The 23,448-nt window shown below is 37.4% G+C and overlaps 2 protein-coding genes across 2 annotated transcripts in view; one reads left to right on the forward strand and one right to left on the reverse strand.

Moving 5' to 3' along the window:
• Window positions 1-9,929, reverse strand: part of LOC124281334 (uncharacterized protein F13E9.13, mitochondrial-like) — a 32,767-nt gene extending 22,838 nt beyond the window's left edge. The window contains exons 1-3 of the mRNA XM_046717369.1: window positions 9,835-9,929; window positions 8,276-8,358; window positions 6,068-6,254 (exon numbers count right to left, since the gene is read on the reverse strand). Coding sequence (XP_046573325.1) covers window positions 6,068-6,254; window positions 8,276-8,358; window positions 9,835-9,922 — 358 coding nt within the window. The 5' untranslated portion in view covers window positions 9,923-9,929. The remainder of the gene's footprint in view (window positions 1-6,067; window positions 6,255-8,275; window positions 8,359-9,834) is intronic.
• LOC124281333 (G1/S-specific cyclin-E-like) lies at window positions 9,355-23,255 on the forward strand. Its single transcript, XM_046717368.1, is given in 11 exon segments — window positions 9,355-9,425; window positions 11,062-11,103; window positions 11,254-11,341; window positions 11,464-11,517; window positions 15,462-15,479; window positions 19,546-19,857; window positions 20,278-20,541; window positions 20,543-20,668; window positions 20,900-21,011; window positions 21,145-21,302; window positions 21,511-23,255. Coding segments are annotated over 10 exon segments (1,290 nt in total). The 5' UTR covers window positions 9,355-9,425; window positions 11,062-11,089; the 3' UTR covers window positions 21,655-23,255.
• Window positions 23,256-23,448: the final 193 nt, after the last annotated feature.

Consider the following 23,448-nt stretch of genomic DNA (forward strand, 5'->3'; position numbering starts at 1 on the left):
TCAAGTTCAGTAGAATTTCATCATCATGGTCACATACAGCACAATTATAAATAATAATGCACTCCAACAAATGCACTTTCACTCTTCTTCCTCAGGGGCGGTGGGGTAGCCTAATGGTTAAAGAATCCTCTCTTCACGCTGAAGATCCAGGTTTGATTCCCCACATGGGTACAATGAGTGAAGCCAATTTCTGGTGTCCCCTGCCATGATATTGCTGGAATATTGCTAAATGCGGCGTAAATAAAAATAATAATAGTGCATATTTAAAACGCACATATCCACACTCAGAAGCATGCTCTTGGCGCTACATAAGTACCTTAAAATAAATACATTATATATACAAAGCAAGAAAACTACAATGAATAGGTGCATAATACATAAACAATAAAGGCTATTGAGGATAATATTTAGCAAAGAGGTAGGTTTTGAGATTTGATTTAAAAGAGTCCAGAGATTCAGAGTGTTTGAGGTCAAAGGGGATAGAGTTCCACAAGACAGGGGCAGTGTAGGAGAAAGTTCTGTATCCAAAGGTTTCAAGTTTGTAGTTCGGCACTGTCAGAAGGTTTTGCTGCTGTGAGCGAAGTTCGCGCAATGGACTGTAGGGGTTGATCAGATCTGCAATGTAGGGTGGACCCTTGCCATAAAAGGACTTGTATGTGAGGCAGAGTGTCTTGAAATGAATCCTGGCTCTCACAGGTAACCAGTGGAGCTGCTTTAGAACTGGGGTAATGTGACTGTGTTTGGAAGTACGGCTGACGATGCGGGCGGCTGTATTTTGGACTTTTTGGCGTAAAACCATACTCACTCACTCATTCTTCCTCATGCAGCGTGGAGTTTCAACATTAACAATACCGACAGAAAATGCTTGTTAGTGGAAACAGAAAGTGCAGCTTGTGTCACCTGTCCACTGTGTAAACATTCAGTGTAGGATCTCAATATTAATAATCAGCTTAACACTCCAGGGCTCCTTGTCAGATTTAGGACTTCCTTTGATTCAAATACAATGTGTGCTTGTTATTTAAAGCTGTATACAGAAATATTCCAGGCATATGACAACAGCCTGTAAATAATCCAGTCTGCATTTATAATCTCAGATAAGATGATTCGGCTTCCTGTTAACATTTCAACAATCATATGAGGAAATTCAGAAAATGAACATGAAATGAATACACCCTTTCCATCAAACATATTTTGCACTTCAGTCAAATCTTTTTAAGTTTTAATTTCTCGCAAACTCTTTCCTAATCCGTAGGACCTGTGGGTAATTACAGATCACTAGAACCAGGCAAAAGGAAACACTATAGTTCACCAAATGTGAGCCCTAGAGATAAGAAGGAATTTCATTAACATCGTAAAAGTAGGAATCTGAAAGGATTGTCTTGAAGAGCTCTTAAAATCCTCTCTGAATGAGATAAGGGTTTGTAAAATGTAAGCACCACTTAAGCTAGAAATGATTCAAATTTCAGGATGTATAAAAAGAATGAATTGAAAAAAGCCATTTCTGAAAAGTGCTTAGAATATTTGAAGGGTAGGCAAGATAGAGAGTGTTATTTAGAAAGTCATAGTATGGAAAAGCACACTTGACAGTCTCTCCTGTAATACCAAAGTATGCAATGGTTCTACCAGTGAATACAATCATAGAGATAAATAGGGCAACTATGAAAAGGGAAAAATCTGAGATCAGTGTTTCAGGAACAGCTAAAACACAGAATAGGTATTTCTTTGAGCATTACACAAATTGGAGGATATTTTATGTGTGCTTCAATTCAAAACATTTTCTTCCTCGAGTGAATCTTTGCATTTCTGATGCTGTATACGGGAATCACAAGTAATCGAAAACAATCCAAAATATTTGAATCTCAAAATCTCTGTTAATTACTGCTTATATTCTTTCAAATTGTACTCAAAAAACAGTGTTAAAAAATACAAAATGTACTGAATGAAATTTGACGGTCGTATCCTATTACCAGACTGTAAGTACTCATTTTAAAGTTATTTTTAGCCTGGGTATTTCCGAAACATAACAATTTTTGCGACCGTGAAAGCACAGCCAAGACTGATTTCGCTTACCCATGATTTTTTTATTTTAATACATGATTATTTACCAGACACGGCGTCCGTCTGGCTTTCAATTTACCGGTCCCCAACAAATTTTACTGGCAATTTTCAGGTATATACCAGAAAACGGAAACACTGATCATACTAATCTGTGTTAACATCAAGGCTAAATGCTAATGATGTTATTTCTTCTAAATGGGAAGAATTAACAGCTGGTTTGATTTACTAAAAGATTGATTTGCACCCAAGATAGCAAGCAGTGAATTACCTCCCTTTCACCAAGTCACCACTGACAATTCTTTTCCTCAGCATGTTGAAGGGAACAATACCAACACAGAACACTCTAACCTCTGTTTGGCGTACAAAAGGTCTCTGATTCTGATCAAACTTATCTTTATTTTTCCTCATAGATTTAATTAATAATTTCTGTTTCCTATCACATACAATCCTGCTGTTCAATGTTCATTATTCACCATCGGCAACATAATGAATGGATGTTTCAGGTTTAATAAACAAAAACAAATCTAAATGGTGTATATATTGTGCATTTTTTAAAATCTACCACACAGGGTTGTTTTGTAAATGAAGCTGCAAAGACTGACTGACTGACTCGATGCCTGTTAGAATACAATATCCACCAAATGATAGTTATAATTGTATAGTTCTCTTTAGTATACCACATCACCTGTCAAATGTCACCATTTATAAATGTCTACGCTTCTAAATGTGGCATGTACACTTATACCAAAAGTAAATGATTAACAGTGCTGCATGTTTTTCCTGTTGTATCATGGTGTGAGTGAGTGAGTATGGTTTTACGCCGCTTTCAGCAATATTCCAGCACATCACGGCAGGGGACAGCAGAAATGGGCTTCACACATTGTACCCATGTGGGGATTCGAACCCGGGTCTTTGGCGTGACGAGCCAACGCTTTAACCACTAGGCTACCCCACCGCCCCAGCTGCAAAGAACAACAATAACAACAACAAACAAAAATGTCTGTCCTCAAAATCTGAACACGGAAGGATACATTGAAACCAAATGATGGATTGTGCGGATGTAGCATATAACAGGCTGTTGTATATATATGATGGGTTGTTAACTTTGTACTGTTACACCTTTTGTCATTTCCTTTGAAGGAACCTAATGCCTCTGTAAATTGCTGATTTTGTTGTTGTTTGAAATCTTGATAAAAGCTGGTCTATCACCAAAACAGAGTTGTCTCCCTTATACCATCAGCCAGTACATTGGAATGTATGTGCATATACATGCATCATATGAAATCATCTTGACATCATTTTAAGTAAAGAATCATTAGAAACAAACCTTCGCAACATAAGCCATCTTATTCTTACACAAAAAGAATGGAAAAATTAATGATGATTTTGCAAATTACATAAAACAAAAACATGAAATATCTCCCTTAGATCACTAGCCCAAAAGTGTACACACCCCAATGATGATTTTGCAATTTACATAAAATAAACTCAACTCAAAAAGTACTAGAATTAGTACTTTACTAAGAAAGTGTAATCCCAAATATAACATGTTACATAAAACAAAAAAATATGAATTATCTCCCTTAGACCACTAGCCCAAAAGTGTTCATGCCAACCTAAAACAAAGCATATTGAATTATCTCCCTTTGACCACACACTGAAAGATTGATTTGCATCCAAGATAGCAAGCAGTGAATTACCTCCCTTTCACCAAGTCACCACTGACAATTCTTTCCTCAGCATGTTGAAGGGAACAATACCAACACAGAACACTCTAACCTCTGGATGGCGTAGAAAAGGTCTCTGATTCTGATCAAATCTTTCTTTTTCATCAAAGAATTAATTAATAATTTCTGTTTCCTATCACATAAAATCCTGCTGTTCAATGTTCATTATTCACCATCGGCAACATAATGAATGGATGTTTCAGGTTTAAACAACAAAAACAAATCTAAATGGTTTATATATTGTGCATTTATTAAAATCTACCACACAGGGTTGTTTTGTAAATGAAGCTGTGAAGAACAACAATAACAACAACAACAAACAAAAATGTCTGTCCTCAAAATCTGAACACGGAAGGATACATTGAAACCAAATGATGGATTGTGCGGATGTAGCATATTTAACAGGCTGTTGTATATATATGATGGGTTGTTAACTTTGTACTGTTACACCTTTTGTCATTTCCTTTGAAGGAACCTAATGCCTCTGTAAATTGCTGATTTTGTTGTTGTCTGAAATCTTGATAAAAGCTGGTCTATCACCAAAACAGAGTTGTCTCCCTTATACCATCAGACAGTACATTGGAATGTATGTGCATATACATGCATCATATGAAATCATCTTGACATCATTTTAAGTAAAGAATCATTAGAAACAAACCTTCGCAACATAAGCCATCTTATTCTTACACAAAAAGAATGGAAAAATTAATGATGATTTTGCAAATTACATAAAACAAAAACATGAAATATCTCCCTTAGATCACTAGCCCAAAAGTGTACACACCCCAATGATGATTTTGCAATTTACATAAAATAAACTCAACTCAAAAAGTACTAGAATTAGTACTTTACTAAGAAAGTGTAATCCCAAATATAACATGTTACATAAAACAAAAAAACATGAATTATCTCCCTTAGACCACTAGCCCTACAGGTTATACTACACTAAATGAGAATCGCTTGCTCACTGAGCGAGATGCGTATGTAAACAAATGAAGAGATAAAGACATGTGACAGCTGTGATTGGATGAAATAGTGTAAGATGTTTATGTTTTTTAAAAGCATATCCAACCAGTAATTAAAACTGACCACAATTTTAAGTATTCAGTGCTGTGATTTTCATCACCATGACTTATGCTTATTGTGTGTACAGATATTTTCCAGTAGGTGACATTTGGTGCGGATCTGGGGTTGATGTGTTCCGCTTCCTGTGCTCGCAAAACGAGCCGGACAAGTTGGCCAGATAGTGTGTTTTTATGGTAGTTTAAAGGCCAGAGTGTACCCATGTGCACATGGAATGGCTGTTGATAGCCAGGATTATTTTTAAAAAAATATAAGGCTACTATAGAAGTCTATGGGAAAACATTTGGTGTTGTGTAACCAAAAGTGTTCATGCCAACCTAAAACAAAGAGTATTGAATTATCTCCCTTTGACCACACACCACAATATCTTTTCTCCCATCATAGCTCAGGCAAATAAGCTGACGAAAAAGGATTTCATAATCCTCCAACTCCATTGAACTAAAATTTGTCAGGTTAAAAGAATATCAGTAAATCAGGCCTATCTGCATTATGTGAAAAATATGACATTCATAATCCCCAAATTGTGCTAAACTAAAACAGTAAATCATGCCTATGTGTCATTACATGTGTCATTACATGTGTCATTATATGTGTCATGCGTCAGGACATGCTACAATGTAAAAACAGGAACAGGAAATATCCTACTGTTTGAGTCCAGACTTGGTTTGGAAACCCCATTTTCCAGATGATTACCTATGGAACGTCTTCTCAAATTTAAAGGATGTGTCTCCATAACAACAATGCTTCATACAAAAATTAGTTATCCGAAATATTTTATTGGCAACAATACCATCTGAATTTGCAAAGTTTCAATGTAGTGAATAATACGTATATCTTTGTGTTCTTATTCCTCATAAGATGGGGCGGTGGGGTAGCCTATAGGTTAAAGCTTTGGCTCGTCACGCCGAAGACCCTGATTCGAATCCCCACATGGGTACAATGTGTGAAGCCCATTTCTGGTGTCCCCCACCGTGAAGTTGCTGGAATATTGCTAAAAGCGGCTTAAAACCAAACTCAGTCAGTCAGTCAGTCCTCATAAGATGTCAGCGCCATATACATTCTTCATGAACCAATTAATCAAAATATACACTTATATAGCACTGGAATCCAGCACTAAATTGCTGCTAAAAAGCTCTTTGAATCATTGGCAATGATTAATCCTTGCTGAAAACAATATTTCTTGTAAGATCCTGACCTACCTGCTGCTTTAGCTATCGCCAGAGCCTGCATGTTGGCACCGGCCAACACTTGAACCCCCACAGGACCAGGGTAGAAGACCTTCTTCACCTCCGCACAGATGACGGACATGGCAGCGGTGATCTCCGGCCCGACTTGACCAGTATGCATGTAGGGCACATCATGCATATTCTCCAACATAACACCATCCTGCAATAGTCAGTGATCATGCACAGAAAATAACGCGGAAGGGGTCGTTGTCGGCACAGGTACTGCCGCCTTAGATTGGGATGCAGTGACTTAAACAGTGATAAGTATAATCGTTTCATTTCTGATAATGCTTCTTGTTCCTGCTCACAAGATTATGAGGATGTGTTCCACTATTTTTTCATGTGTCCTAAATATAATACCATTCGATACGAATCGTATTTCTATGTGAAAGGTTTCTCCCTGCGGGATGTGCTAAATGGCAACAACTCAGTATCTCATCAGACGAATATGGCTATTCTACGGTCAGTCCATCAATTCATTATTACATCAAAACGTTTTGATTCATAAAGTTTTGTAGCTTCTGTTATTTTTGATTTGTATCAACTGGCCACGAAACAAAACCAAGATAAATTGTTGATATCCATGATTGTTATTATTCAGAGATAACTTGATATAACCACTATAAATATGTACATGATTATGCACAAATGTGAACCTTCACATGTATTATGGAGCGGCATTAATATAAGCCATTTAGTCTTGTTTGCCAATCCTTTTCTTTCTTCTTGAATAGAATAAAATATGTTTAAACCAGGTACTACAGATATGTACCCCAGGCTGTGACTAGTTATTAGAAGTCAGTGAAACTAATGTATACATTTGGTAAACTGCATACATTACATTCTATGTAAAATGTATGTCCTTTTGGCCTGGGCTTTCAACTGAATATCTCTCTCTAGTGAGTGAGTTTAGTTTTACGCCGCTTTTACCAATATTTCAGCAATATCACGGCTGGGGACACCAGAAATGGGCTTCACACATTGTACCCATGTGGGGAATCGAACCCGGGTCCTCGGCATGATGGTTCTCTCTCTAGAAGTTATAAGGTATAAAGATGTATGGAATTGTCCAGAACAGCTTAGGGGTCCAATATTTGGGCCCAAGTGTACAGGACATGTCAGTTAAAGTTCTGAAATGAAACTTACAACTTTCTCAATTGATGTTATTCATGTTTTTCTTACTGTTGTGGCTTGACAGAGCAACTTTTATATCATTTCAACGACAGAATGAATTACGAGGATGAGGCTTTTATGCTCAGTTATTAATATGTGTATGTCTTTAAAAATATCATAAAAACATAAAAACCAAAAAAATATCCCCAAATGTTTTTGCCCAATTTTGACAGTCACTCGAACTCAGTTCTGATTTCTCAATAAATATGTTGGAATACATATAAAGGTCTTGATACTGTTCTCACACAAAAACATTCATTTATAGTTGATGTATAAACACATAGAGTGGTGAAGTCAAGGTTAAGAAACCTTCCCAAGTATTCTGCGAAATGTATAGGATTTAGCTAAATATAATACATAACAGTAAACATACAAATCACATACTAAGTGTCAACAATAATCAGTTCCACACAAAAATTACTTATACTGCAAGTGTAAGTATATTGCAGAAACATTTTCTTACTTAAAACTATGCAGATATGACAAGACAGTAAGAGTTCTGCCCATAACCCCCACCTTAAATGTATTCTATTTATTGGGATTATTTCAAGGGTTTAGGGTTAGTGTTAAGCAAACAAAATCTATTCTTAGGCATAGAATGATAAAAAAACAACTGCAGTTACGGGTGGAAATGTTTCTGACAAGACACCAGAAAAATAACAAATCTAAATAATTCACACAGTACCATGTCTTAAATTGGTCAAACAGTAGACTTTAGTAAATGGTACATCGAGTAGTGTCAATATTTTAATGTTTCTGTATTAATTGTGAAAAAATCTTACAAACCTGCAAATAGCGACACATCCAAATTTTGTATCTCCAGACAGTTTTAACCTTCACACTCCAAGTCTTTAAGCAATGAAAACATTGGAAATAGCATTTTCAAATGTCTTCCTTTACACAAATATTTTTTCAACAGGAGACATATGTAACTCTTTAATTGAACTTTGCCTCAAGCAGGATTAACCAGAGTGTTTAAAACAATGGGCAAAGAAAACAACAGCTTACCACTCCAGCATCTTTGTAGAGCTTAGCTTCATTTACAGCTGAGTTGAGGATTTCCTTCATTGAGTACTGATATCTTGGGGTCCCTATAAAGACAGTGGCAGTAAGTCCATGAAACAACACACTCAGACATCACAGAAAAGTGGTGATCTCATTCTAGCAGGGTACAATATAAGGAACTGCCCTTGATCACCTCAGAAACATCCAAGTTGTACAGGTATAGACATATAGGTAAGAGACAAAATGGGAAATCTGGTGTCACTGTTTTTTAGAACATGTTATGTCATGTTAAAATGTGAATTTATTATGGATCAGTGTTTTGATGTTTATTAAAAATCCTACATTAAACATTAATGACACACATTTTAATTAACTGCTGCTTCTTTTTGAAATTAGACTCATCTAACTCCAATCTAATACATGTACTGTTAAAATCACCCAAATTCAACAGTCTTAATTATCTGTACTTTAAAAATCACCCAAATTCAATGATATATGTTTAGATGTAAATTTAACATGGATGTATTCCATAACAATTGCTCAAACCCTTCCAAATTGTAGAAATTACATGCACAGATGTGTTTATTTTATTTTCCAAACATTCATGGCTCAATCACTCGGTGATATGAAATCTACGACATGTTAACTTGTTTGTAAATCAATGAATCAATACCCCTCCTGTTTACAGTTTATAAATAGGAAAAGCACATGGAGACTATCGAACAATATCACATCAATAAAAACACAGTTGCAAGCCTAAACATGAACAACGATCAGCGGGAAAGCAAAACTGAACACTGATAGGTGTTGATGTGATATAATTATAGTGCCTGCACTTTGGAGATTGGAAAACACAACCAATCAGCAAGTCACAATCAAATAGATCTATTCATTGAGATTTTACATGGTGATCACTGGCCCTGCCCACATAAACTATACTAGGCATAGGTAAAAATAGATCCCATGTGACACAATGTTTGACTACATTTGCATGAATTATTTCTGAGCCAATCATATGTACCTAGAGTGGAAAATCCGCCAAATAGTTTGACAGACCACATGTGGACAGCTTGGCTTTGAGGTGCCATTTACTTCTATTTGAAATTGTGTTTATCACGTTCTAATTGGATTTATACCTGTACATGTTTGCCAGGTAAGAATTATGTTTCAGACACTTCAAAACGACTTACATGTGTTTATTTTTCAGCGGTATTGTTTGCAATACATAATAACATCATTTGGCTAACACTCCTGCTTTGTTTTACAAACACATGGATGTAGTTCACAAAATTTAATCTGCTTCAAAACGAATGGCACAGTAAAAATATTTCTTGTTCGCTCCAACACCATTCAGCAAGTGATATCTGAGACTGGAATGTATTGATCACAGTGCCCGACCTATGACAAGCCTTGTTACGTACAAGAACCGGCTTGTCAATTAGCTATGATCTGTCCTACTGTGCAGGTGTGAGTTTCAACGGGCACCTGTTCCTGTTCTGGTGATGTGTGCAATATAGTGCATTTATTTCATCATGCATAAAGACAATATGATATTAAAACACCTGGCAAAGGCTTTAGATGAATCATGCCAATAATAGCAGTAGATTTCTGCTTGAAAACGCCGACAAATTTTTCCATACACGTCGCCATTTTCTCAAACATGTGACGTTGTCAGGGAGGTGGCGTCCCCATCAACCAATCAGGATACCCAAATAGTCACGCATGCGTAAATAAGCGGAAGCACATTCTCGGAGATGACATTAGCGTGTTTATGTCTAAATTTTCCTCTGAAAGTCATGATTTTGAATACCGCTTACATGTGTCACTTAATGCATTAGATTTCTGGCGTTACAAGCTTCAAAATGATATGCATGAAGTTGCATTTACTTCGTTTTAAAAGAACTTGTGTAACTTTTTTCCTAACCGAGTCGATTTGTTTACAACTTTTTGTGGCCATGTGTTGAATGAATGAAACCCATGTAAGCTTGTGTTCCGAGTGTTATTTTGTCTTTCTAAGACACAGGAAGTTAACTAAAAGTATATCTAAGGTTTTTTATCTCATGAACTTTATTATTTTAACTTCGTAAAGTTGTGAATCTTGTTTTTCGCGCCGTTGTCTCTCGGAAGTTCCTTTTTCTCGTCGGAGGGTGGAAAAGTTATCATCGAATTTCTTTCTACTAACTCGACGAATGGCCGATTTTTTGGTCAGTATCTCCTATAGACTGATGTCAAAACTAATCAGGCCAATATTTTGAACATATTTAATGAAATTTTTGTTTGTGTGGGAAAGATGCATGCGCAATGTCCCTGCGTGGTAACATGGGTTTGCGCGGGACGTGACACCTCAGTCAATGCAAGCTGGCAAGGGAGCCAGACGTGTGCTAGAGGTAGCTCTCAGTTTGCAGCTATAGTGTAATTAACAAGGGTGATTGGTCACTCAGCTGAGACAATATCAATCAGGATTACGTCTATCTATATTGTCAAAATTATCCACCTGTGGGGTTTATTTTACTGAGGGGGGTCGTACGTGTTTTGAGGTGATGTCGAAATAGGGCATGGAGTTCATTTCTTTCAGCGAGTAAAGAGCCCGCCTTCTCATCATTTGAAATGATCAGCTGGAAATAGTCAAATAACAATTTAGTGCGATATTTATGTGCAGTCGTATTTTACCAGAATGGTCAGAATGGTGTGAACCATAAAAAATGGATTCGTTGGAGTTTAGAAATTGACAACCCGGACTTCGTAATCAAGTGATCGGAAAATATACTTCATATTTTCTGTCATTTCAGATAACATCTGATATCTGAAGCTTAGAAGATGTCTAGAAAAAGGTAAGAATTATGTTTGTTAAATTTTAGTATTTCTTCCTTTGGATGTTGACAGTAAGACCTTTTGATCGTGACGTAGGACTAGGATGTGAGCTGTCCTACACGGGTCGCATATCGAAACAGAAGTCAACTTCATGTGTCTTTCATTTGCAGTGCAAGACTCCAAAATCGACCAAAAACACAGGATAACGAAAGTGTAGTGACCAAACCCAACATCTGTAGGAAAAGGAAAGCTATGGAGGTAAGTTTTTAACATTTTATGATGCTGGAAACTTCTTCCTTTCTCCCCTCTTTGTTTGAGGTGACCCAGATTGCGCTAAGTTTTAGACCCTTTAGAACCCCCATTTTTAACTCTTGTTGCAGGACGATGATAGGGATATAGCTGTGAACAAACGGAGACAACAGTTTAGGATTCAGGTGAGTTGCATATTGTGAAATTAGTCTAAAATGTGACTCGATCGAGGGGCAGAAGTGACAGGTTCGCGCCATATCCTCCCAAATAGACCCCCGCGCAAAATTTCGCGGGTATATTTTTCGTGAGGACCTTTCAAGAGTGAAACTTCTATATGTTGTAGATTATATGCACATTTGTCTTGTGTGTCATGCTTTCATTTTGTGCAACGAGCCTTCTATTTTTTCTGAATATTTTTTCCCTTGTTCATTCATTAGAAAACCTGTCCTCCATCTTTGTTACTGATGAATATTCATGAGTCCTTAGTTGACACACCGTCATCCAATCAGATCTTACATCCCGCGAAATAGGCATGCATGTCAGTGTCAACTATAAACAACGGAATGCACATATTCTGTTTACAATGTATATAGTGTAAATCACAAAACTACTTCTCCCAAAGAGAGTGTATGGATTACAAATGAACCTGATCTCTGAGGCGCGAAATGTCATCGTGTACCATTGGCTGTCAGTTTCAACAGCTGTTGAACGATCATGTCCTATTCACGGATATCTCACGCACTTGTTAATTGCAAATTTGTTGTTTAAAGAAAGGAACAAAGTGAGAAAATTAAAGCTGTCAGTTGCTGTTGTTTATTGCTGGAAATTCTAATCTTTCAGTTGTATAGTTTTTAATATAAAGTTATGTAAATTCTTTCTAGATCAGCGATTTTTCATGTTATAAAACTGGTTGGACTACTTACGAAAAACATTACAATATCATGGACAGGGCTCCCCTGTCAGTGCAAGATAAACCATGATGCAGATGTGTGTCATATATATATGTATATCAATGAACCTGTTTGTTTATTTCTAACAAATTATTTCATTAAGTCCACCAAACAATGTTTCAATGTGTTTGATCTGCAGATTGTCATATGAAAGTTATTGAGTTGAGTTTGACCAAATGAAAATATGTTATCAATTATATTCTTATTTCATATATTTTCCCTGCAAATCTGTTTGAAACATGGTAATAACGCACTACTATTCATTTTTCTCATGTTGGCAAGTCAAAGTTCAACCAGACATTTACCTTGATAATTTAAAAACAAAATACTTTCGATATTCAGTCAAAACTAGTATCTGCAGATTTCTAAATGTATTTTTGTTATTTCTTTATTTGAAAAATATCTGACTGCAAATTAAGATTTACACAGCCATTTAACTAACTGTTTGATGTTGTGTTTTGCTGAATTGACTATTTACGGTTCATTGATTCAGCTTTGTTACCTCTGCCACAGCTGAGGGGATGGGGGTAGGGCATTCCTCTACATCTGCCTGACCCCCCAGCTGTATGCAAATGAGGCATTACCTGGCCCTACTCAGCTCAACGGTACAGCCTCCCTGTATTATAATCTTTTCATTGAAAATTAGATGGCGCGTGCCTCTGCTGTCTGCTCGTACTGGGGGAATTTGATCTTTCCTTTATTTGGTTTGATCTTTTATCATAAAGCTGTGAACTCTGGTAGGAAAAACTTTGGTCAAGGAACAGGTGTTGTCATTTCCATATAACCGTAGCATTGTGAACCTCCCCCCTCATAAGCCTTTGAGGTAGCCGGCACACGCTCTGGTATTGTTAGATGTAGGATAGTTAACTGGTTATTGGGCACATTTCTGTACAATCATCTGCTCATCAGAATGTGATGTAGAGGTAAAGGTTGTTCCCCCCCTCAGCCAGGTGCAAGAGGTTTGTGGGGACGTACTGGGGTTAAGCATCATTTCTGTTTAACACCTGCAATATTGACTTTTTAGTCAGTTGTCAGCAGTGGAAGTTTTGTACTGCTTGATGAATAATTAAGTTTGATTTCCTTTTTAATTCAAGTGTCAGCTTATAAAAAATAGGGTTTGGCTTGGATTATTTACAGTTTCTGCAAAAAGTTAATTATTTATGAAAAGTTCTCACGAACTAGATCTGTCTTAGTTCAAGGTTACTGATGAGTCATTGTGATGTAAGACGAACAATTATTGCTGCAACAAACCATTTCCTTTTATTGTTATTTCTCATTTAAAACATGCTGTAAGGTTTTAATGTCGTGTTTCTTGCTCTTTCCTCTAATAAAAGACAGGTTGGAAGTCTTAAATTTCTTAACTTTAAGACCAGTGGCCATGTCTTTATTGCAGGGGAATGGTTAGTGTTGTGTTTGTAGTGTGTGGATCTCTAACCCTGTGTCAGTAGGTCAGTGATATAACACCAGGTCATGTCCACCACACCGTGATTGACTTCTGAATTCCTTGACCAGTACACTGACCAATCACTGGCCACTGCCAGGGGTGATGTAACTTTGTTATCCTACCTCAAGTAATGAGAGCCGGCATTTATTTCTCCTGTTGTTAATTACAGGTTGTTGGTTGTCGATATCAGATGTCAGCGTTGTCTATTTCATTGGTAATGTGTCTCATCAGTCTGACTGTGACAGTGATTGAAGTTGGGTGGAGATAGATGATGCTTTAAGTTTGGGATGTGTCAATTTCAGTCTGTTTCAAACAATCATCCATAGGGCAAATGTGGGTTCTTTTCTCTGTCAATGGGAGAAACTGTTGGGGGTAGATGACATTTTGGTGTACATGTTTTGGGTGTTGGATTAAATTTCTCTGTTTGATTGATTCATTGAGGAAATGTAAAAGAAACCATGTCAAACAGATCAATGACTTCACACACATTTGGAAACTTCAAGTTATCAACTCACTGTAAGGCTGACTAACCTCATGAAGAAACAAGTCGGTCTTTTGTTTGAATGCACTTATTCAAAATATTCCAACATATATAAATCTCTGAGAATTTGACGCTATTGACCAGTATGGAATCAAATCCCTGATATTAACAAATATAAAAGTAATGCATCCCTTTATTGAAATACTTTGTGGGAATAATTGCTGGGACCAGTGATTTAGCGAGGAATAATTGGTTTTTAAAAAGTCCTTCTCTTCTTTGTTAATTTTTAAAAAATTATTATTATTATTTATTTTTTATTTATTTAAAAATTTTTTTTTAGATTTGTAATGGACAGTAATGAATTTGAACAAAATATTGCTATAGAATAAAAACTAAAGAAAGCGTAAATGAATCTCAGGTTTAGAAATTTAATATCTTCAATTGCCTTCAAAAATATGCTGACTTGTACCTAATAGTAAAAGCAGCTGCCCCAGACATTTCAGTTTTACTAGCCTGTCTTGTGGGATTTTCAATCTCTCTCCTGTTTCATAAGAGGCTACTTGTTTACCTTGTCCATTGTATGATCATTGGTCATATGCCAGTCATTTGAAAAATCAGTATTCATGAAGTTTTGAGACAACGCTGCTTCATCACACAGTACCATCAACAGCAAGATGCTGTTTGAGTAGTTAATTGCAAGTTTATCAAAACTAACCCAACTAGCTTCTGTAACAGAAAATAATGGCCACTGCTCTATCCTGTGACACTGATTCATTCAAGACTCATCTCAACACAGTGACACTTCATGTATACTGCTATCTTTAATTTCCTAGCTGAGGTCAATTAACTGTACTGTTAATGAGAAGGATTATCTTCCCTGTCACAGAGCAAGGCTTGTTGTTGTTGGCTAATAAGAACTAAAGGATTATGACACTACAGCTTATGGTTAAGACAGGAGTGAATGGGAGGAGTCTCCACAGGAGGTCTTGAGGGATGAGGGAGGGGGGGTCCCTGGCTCCAGTTGGGGGTAATCAAACAGGAAGGGTAGAGTGTCGGCTCCAGCTGGGTTCAGCATGGTGACAGTTAGCACCTTGGACCAAACTTGTCACTCTTTAATGAAGTTTTATACGATTTTGTTAATGGAAGTTAAATGCTGACAACGCTTTATTGTGACAGTACATTTAATAAAAGTGTCGGACCTTTTTCATGTATGGATTTTCATACATTTTCTTTTAAGAATTTATTGTCTTTCAGAATGAGCATGACAATGAGGTATTAATTAACGAAGTTGAAGTTCTTTATATTTTTGTTTCATAAGAATGTGTAATATATGCTTCTGCCTTGATTCAGTTCGTTTGCACTTTTCTTCATCTTACTATAAGTCTGACTAACCTCATGAAGAAACAAATGGTTCTGTGATTTGAAAGCACTTTTCCTTATGGATCAGTTCCTTATATTCAATTTATTCGCACCATTCTGACACCTTTCGTACATTAATCTGTTCCCCTGGTTCTTTTCAAAATATATTCACTGTTTCGTGACGAAATGCTCCATGGTGCAAGTCCTGCACAAATAAAACATTTGTCGTTTCCTAATCCCCTAAGTTCTAGCAGTTCTGTTACAATGTTGACCATACTGAATACAGGTGATATTTCTGGCCTCTGGTCACTTGAGGTCATCAGGTATACAATGCTCCATGTAACTTGTAATTCTGTTTGTAGTAGAACGGGTCAGGTACAGTTATTTTATAGCCCAAGGTCATACAGAAGGAACTGAGAAATAATTAAGTAAAGAGTCATCATAACATGTTCCTTTGTCAGGTTGCAGCTAGTCATTGTGTTTGAAATTCTGAAGCTGCTTTGCTGTAGTGACTCTATTCTATCTATGAACCCCTTCAATATTACTTTTCCAATATGACACTTAACATTAGTCTTAAATGTTGAACATACTGTATAATTATGGTCCTAATTTAAAGCCAGTCATTCTTGGAGAAAGTGTACACCTTTCATCAGCTATTCCAGATTTAGATTCGGTCAGCTTAGTTACCAAACCGGGGAAGTCTATCCATGTGTCCAACACAAGAACATTTGAGTCATTAAATGGTGAAATTGTGGACAATTTTAAAAAGAATTTCTGAAGTTTCTTGTGCCTGTTTGCTTTGTTGTTGTTGTTATTACCAATGTTTCTCGTGCTATAGTACAACAAGTTTTAAGATTTCGATTTATTCGAAGTCTTCCTTTGTACAACGTGATACTTTCCTTAATACAGAAACAAAATAAACCTTCCATATCCTGATGCAGCATTTACTGTTAAACACTACCCAGATATTCACACGGAATGTACCATATAACGGTATGAAGTTATGTCTAACAGTACTGTATCTTGTAAATGACTCTAGAATTCCTTTGAAGTCAGGTCAACGAAGCATGACAATCAGCCCGTCCCACCTGTCCAGTAGCTGACCAATCTGTCCGACCCCTATGTCCACTCTACATCCCCTCCTTACCTACTTGATGTACATCCACATTATCAATAAAGTCGTCCTCCCCAGTGTACACACTGCCCACATCTACTTGGCCCTCTAGACAATGTTAGGTAACAATGATTGCCTGGCCTTTGATCTTCCAGGGGTATATCTGTTTTATTGCTGAGGTCGTTGTCTAGGAGGAGCAGGATATAGATGTAATCCCGTATCAGACAGCTGTTGCTTTGGGGAAGTCGACTTCCTTTTGTTGCTGGTGCTTGTTTGTGAAGTGTAAAATTCAATTCTTTTGTCCTAATTTTAGTTGTGTACAATGGGAAAAGTTTGAATATTATTGTCTCTGAGTCCAGTAAAACTTTCTGTCCATTCAGTTTTGCTAATAAAATGTATACCGTAAGACTGACCTTAAATTTTATTACGTCAGTTGGACAAGTTTAGGCGTTTAATTGTTTTGGTCTTTTCATGAAACTAAAATATTTCTTTGTTTCTTAAAAACCTTAGTTTGTATTTCACTTGTAGGCATCTAGTGCTTTCTCTTTGTTTAATATTGATCAACAAGAAAGAAACTTGACTGTACAGCATTTGTGACATCGGTGACACCCAGCTCTACAAAGTCCCGTTACAAATTCACTACTGTTACTTTTATTCTAACTGTGAGATGATTGTGTTACCTGTCATCACTTCTTTCTGGAACATAGGCGATGATCTAAGCCACAATTCCCAACACTGTCATATTGATCTGTTTCAATAAAGTTGTGATAAGCAAAGTGTTGAAATGTATTATGCCCCAAATTGTTTTTAATGATTGTCACCAAGCATGTGCTGCCACCATGCAGTGCTGGTCACACTTGTGTTATTACACAACAGAATTCAGCATCCCAGGTGATGAGCCAGCACCCCACAGCAGGAAGTGTACAGTTATTCATACTACACCTCATCCCATTGTGATCAGCTTATCCCCACACTAGATAAACAAAGCCCCTTGGTCCGCCCCCCACATGCCCATTTCTGTACCTCAAACTCCTCCCCTTTTTCACTATTACCAAATTTTCTTCCTCCAATTCCCTCATCATGTTTGTATCTTGTTGGTTCATATTACATCATCTTTGACCACTTCCCAAGCTCCGCCCCCACAAGCACCTGCCTCACCACTGGTCAGTAGAGTGTGACCCTTGGTCAGTGAAGCGTGACTGATCCAATCCCTGGCCTCATCAGCAGGTGGCCAGCAGGGCTACAGCAGGAGACTGGAGTACTGCAGGGCTGTCCTCTCCCCCATTAATTGTTATTAGTGTCAGGGCATTCTTTGAGCATGTGGTCTGGAGGGGTATAAAGAAGCTTGGACCTGGGTCAGTGGTCAGTTGTGACTGAGCTTCACTTGTGAGAGGTAGTCTCTCATGTTCTAGACCTAGCAGTGGATTACAAATACCTTCAAGGATCATGGTTTACTACACAGCCACATCCTGCCCTTGTGCAGACATTCCAGATGAGGTTTGTGTTTGGTTTCATTTCACATGTGGTTGGTGGGTGTGCTGGCCCACACATGCTTTACATTAAACAGATCTAGGAGTTAGTCATTGGTTCTCTTGTCTGGGCATTCTTGTGTCAAATCTTGTCAAAGTAGTTTGTTTTTCATTAAGACCTACATCCGTTTGTGTCATGGTACAGAAAATATACGCAATTCTTCCACATTACTATTCAGGTGTTCTTTTGAATTGTATATATTACATGCCAAGGTGTACTGTATATATTACATGCCAAGATGCACTAACTAATCACTATGGTCATTTTGAAAGAAATTCTTCACTTGTTTGAGTTGTATATGTCACCATTGCCACAAAACTGTTATCAACACCAGTTATAAATTTCCTGTTGGAAAACTTGTAACGTTCTTTGGTCCAGCTCTGCTGAACACAGCAAATTTAAATTCATGCCCTGAAGCCCCCCATAGAGGCCGTGTCATTTAATGGACAACATTGTGAGACCCTCTGTAGATGTATATGTAGGGTGGAGGTATAGTTAGTCATCAATGGGACACAGTATCCACATTATATCTAAACCTGGCGTTTCCCACGACTGGGAACATTCTTGTCATGCATGGCTGGGTGGTGGGAACAGATATCACCAAGTTCATTTGTAACTAAGATGGTTTTTTGCTCTACCGAAGCATTGAATAATGAAAGGATTCTCCAGAAATGTTAACATGTTTCTGTATTGAGGTTGACTGTATTTTTTTATGATCCCTCCTATAACCATGACATTGGTTTTATAGGAGAGCATGGATCTGAATTAAACGTTTAGTTGACACACTTTGATGAATCCATGGAGGGGAAATCAAACCCCTTATTCATGGAGGATTCCCAAAACATTTCAGGGACAGACATGTTCAGTAATGCAAACATCCAGCCAAACCCATCAAAAAGGCCAATTTCTATTCATAGTTAGTGCAAGGACATTTCTTTCTGATGTCATAGTTACTGTCTCTTAAGTTTAATGTTATTAGTTGATAATGTTTTGGGCTCCTGTTCGGAGATCCTACCCATGAACCACAAGCAGCCATTGTTCCTGACCACCACCTGGTCAGCGAGGCAAGCTGGTCAGCCAGCAGCAGGTGGGTGTCTCAGGACAGACAGCCCAGTGGTAGGGAGGCTGCCCTCAAGCTATAGCCCCTGACCAAGGGACCGACCATATGGTCAAATTGTGATAAAATCCTGTGTCTGCTGAACCTTCCCTGTAATGTATTCCTGAGCCACAACATATTTGCATGCTACAAATATTCCACTAGAGTCAACTAGAAATGTTTGACTGGCTTGTTGAAGTTAGCATTATGATTCAAAATTTCTTTCTTTGCTGTTTTAGAATCAGTGGATTCCCATCTCCGAGGATTCGTCGGTGACATCATGCGCCATCATCCCCAGCACCACCATCACACCCGAACCGGAAATCACGCCGGCAAAATTTATCGGAACTCAGTTCCGGTTCCAGAACTATTTTACACCAGTGTCTTCACGATCATCCCCACTCCCCAAGTTCACATGGGCAGACTCAAAGGAGGTGTGGCAGTTGATGCTGAAGAAGGAGGTTCTGTATGTCAGGGATCAGAACATGTTTGACCGACATCCAGCTCTGCAGCCAAGGATGAAGGCTATCCTCCTTGACTGGCTTGTTGAGGTAAGCTTTGTTTCTCTCAGCTTCCCAGGGATGGCAATTTTCCTCTGATCCAAATTCTCAATTCAAACCCTCAATTTGATAACACAATATTAAGTTTTCAGTTGAAACTATATTTTCCTGTTGCCTCTTAGTCTTTGTGCTTTCTGTTAAATCAGGGTTCTTTCAGCAACATTTTTATGCAAGGTAAATAACAGCAGTCCAAACCTTTCATCTACTTTCTAGATATTTGTTATCATTCACTGTTCTTGGGATTGCTTTAGTCCTAGATACAAGATTTGGACCTGCGACTAAAGTCAGGGTGTGTTATTATCACTAATATATATTGTGTAATAGATTAGTTACTCCGAAGGAATGTATACCTTGCTGGAGGTGTCATCTCACGATAAATTCAGATTTAACAGCTTCTGTTGCCTATTTCAGGTGTGCGAGGTGTACAGGCTTCACCGTGAGACATTCTACCTCGCCATTGACTTCATCGACCGCTACCTCTCCCAGAAGCGTAATGTAATGAAACACAACCTCCAGCTGTTGGGAATCACAGCACTCTTCATCGCTGCCAAGCTGGAGGAGATCTACCCACCCAAACTGACGGAGTTCGCATACGTAACGGATGGTGCTTGTACAGAGGAGGAAATCCTGGACCAGGAGTTGGTCATGCTCAAGGCCCTGAACTGGGACCTGTCCCCCCATGACCTGCAACGCATGGTTATCTGTGTACCTCCAGGTTGCTAACATGGAACAGATCGTCAAGGCCGAGGATGGCTTTGTCTTCCCACAGTTCTCAGGCCACGCCTTTGTCCAGATTGCAAGGGTAAGTGCTCAAGCTTATGAAACTCAGCTCTCCTTGTCCCAACCTTCCTGAAAATATGTAGTCTGAAATTAATATAAAGATATCATAATTCAGTTCAGATATTGTGTCAATGTTTTGTACAAAAAAAACCCTATTAATATTTTTTCATGTCTATTTTTTTAATTTTTTTGTCGGATTCACGTATTACTCTGAGTTTTGCTGTTTATTTAATGATTGTCCTGTTTATTTTAGCTGTTGGACGTGTGCATGCTGGACCTGGGATGTTTACAGTTCACATACAGCGTTCTTGCTGCGTCAGCACTCTATCACATGACCTCACAAGATGTCGCTCTTGCTGTTTCAGGTATGTACAAATGTCAATCAAAATATACATAAAAAAAATAATTCCAACACTGACTGAAGTATATTTACTCCTGAAATTGTATTGTTCCCATGAATCTGCTTGTTCCTGACCGTTTGACTTACTTGTGTTCCAGGTTTGAGCTGGCAAGATATTTTGCCGTGTGTGCAGTGGATGTCTCCGTTTGCTGTCACAGTCAGGGAGGATGGCCCTGTTGAAATCAAGTTCTTTCCTACTGTCCCGTCTGAAGACTGTCATAATATCCAGATTCACAACATAGATCTCACGTTACTGGTTAGTATTGTGTTTTCAAGAAATTTAAATTTAAAAAAATAAATAAATAAATTTATAAATTCTATAAATAAATATTTTATCTGTAAAAGAATGCATTAAGAATGTCATGTTAAATTAGATAACTGTAGAAGATTTCTACTTCTTAAAGTAATTTTGTTGACGTTAAACCTATTTTTCTTTGAACTTAATATTGATTTTATTATTACAGGAAAAAGCTCAAAGTCGACAGGAAGAGGTCATGAACGCAGCTCGTAGATCACCAGACATAACATCTCAAGTCATCACGTTACTTACACCACCAAACAGTGATGAGAAGCCATTACCTCTCCACAAACAGGGAGACGTAGCATGAAATCAACTCCATCTACAAAGTGCATAAACTAATGCTGTTTCCCTAACAGAGCGTAAACTAATGCTGTTTCCCTAACAGCTAATGTGAACCACAACTAACAAAGGTGTTAGTCCGAACTCACAGCTACGCCGACATTGCCTCCTGCAAGTCGGCCATCGTGGCAAACCGGTGTGATTGACTGCCACTGTTTCCTCCGTGATGATAGCGCCAGATTCTGTGAACGCCCCGAGATGGGACAGTCCTAAATTATGGGGCACATGCAATTATGGGTTCTCTGCATCATACAGAGAATGATGATGCTGTTCAAGATATAGACTTGATCGAGCAAAGGATATGATGTGAACGAGTGTCAAATGTGAATGAACAATGTTCAGTGTGAAAATGAACGCAATGAACCTTCAACTAGTCTCTGCCAGTAAAAACTGGTTCTGCCTGACTTCAGGCATCGTGTGTTCAAATCTACGCAATTAACGGCTTGAACTAGTCAGAAGCAAGGGCAGTTTGAATACTTGACATTTCCAATGTGTTCATAAATTTGACCAAAAAGATAATTTTCCATTTTGACTTGCAAAATGCAATAGTGCTCAATATTTTTCTACTTCAATGTTATTTTTGTGTCAACGAAAAAAATCATTCATCACCATTCAAACCACTGCCAAGCAGCGTAGATTCTGCAATATGTTTTCTTCATGTGTGATTAAATGCATACAACACCAAATAGAGGGCTTAACTTAAAAACAAAGTTATTTATATTTTTTTTTCTTCAACTATTTAACTGCTTAGATAGTGACTGTATACTGATGTGGTAAAGTATTTAAGGTGGATATTATTATTATACATGAATTAACTTAATTTCACGAATAGTTCATGATGAATTATTCCCTGTACATAATAGTACTGATACTATTGTATAGTAATGTGAAAAGGGTGAAAAAAAATATAAAAGTTTTTATTGTTTTTTCCAAAAACATTAGCTATGATAGCATAGAATGGGGTACCTTTCTGTGAAAGTATTACAGATAAATGATCTCAATCATTGTAAGATGTGTTAAACAAATTCTAATGTCTTGGATCTCAAATTTCTTTACAAATACAAGGTCTCTATGGCAAAATGAAATTTATTTTGCAAATGCAAATTAATTTTGTTTATGAAAAACTCTCCTTAGCCAAGTTAGATTTTCTTTTTGCATAATTATTAAAAGCATGAGATATAACATCCATTGTCATAACATGTCACCTTTCTGTTGATCAAATTAAGAAATTACTTTCTTTTATTCATGGAAAAAAGATTATTTTGTTTATGGTCAACCCATGTGAAGATTTTACGTAACAGCATATTTGGGGTTGTCCAGTTTTATGTGTATAAGCTTACCGAAGCATAAAGGCAAGTATTTCTTCAGTGTTACAAACATTTGTGTTGTACATACTAGTTCCTTGTTATTTTAGTTGCAGCCGAAAGGTGTTGTCTTTATGATAAGTCATAAATGCATTTCTAGAATGAATTTATATGTTACTTATTTTAAATGACTTATTTTAAAGATTTCAACTGAGGGTGTAAGCTATGTAAATTTATCAGATGAAATAAAAGTGAATAATTTATAGTTTGATTGTTGGTGTTACATTCATCGTGTCATGAAGCAAGGCTGCTACAACCTCAAGCTATGGATGAAAGATTCTTCTGTTTTTGTGAAGTGAAACAGTATATGTGGCACTCTTAAAAACGGGACCCACATCCAGTACAATATAACCAGTCCTTGTTTTCTGTTCTTAGTTTCTAATGGAGCGTGTCACCAT

Source organism: Haliotis rubra, unplaced genomic scaffold, assembly GCF_003918875.1.
Source record: "Haliotis rubra isolate DU_JTF1 unplaced genomic scaffold, ASM391887v1 Scf282, whole genome shotgun sequence".
Classification (NCBI taxonomy): domain Eukaryota; kingdom Metazoa; phylum Mollusca; class Gastropoda; order Lepetellida; family Haliotidae; genus Haliotis; species Haliotis rubra.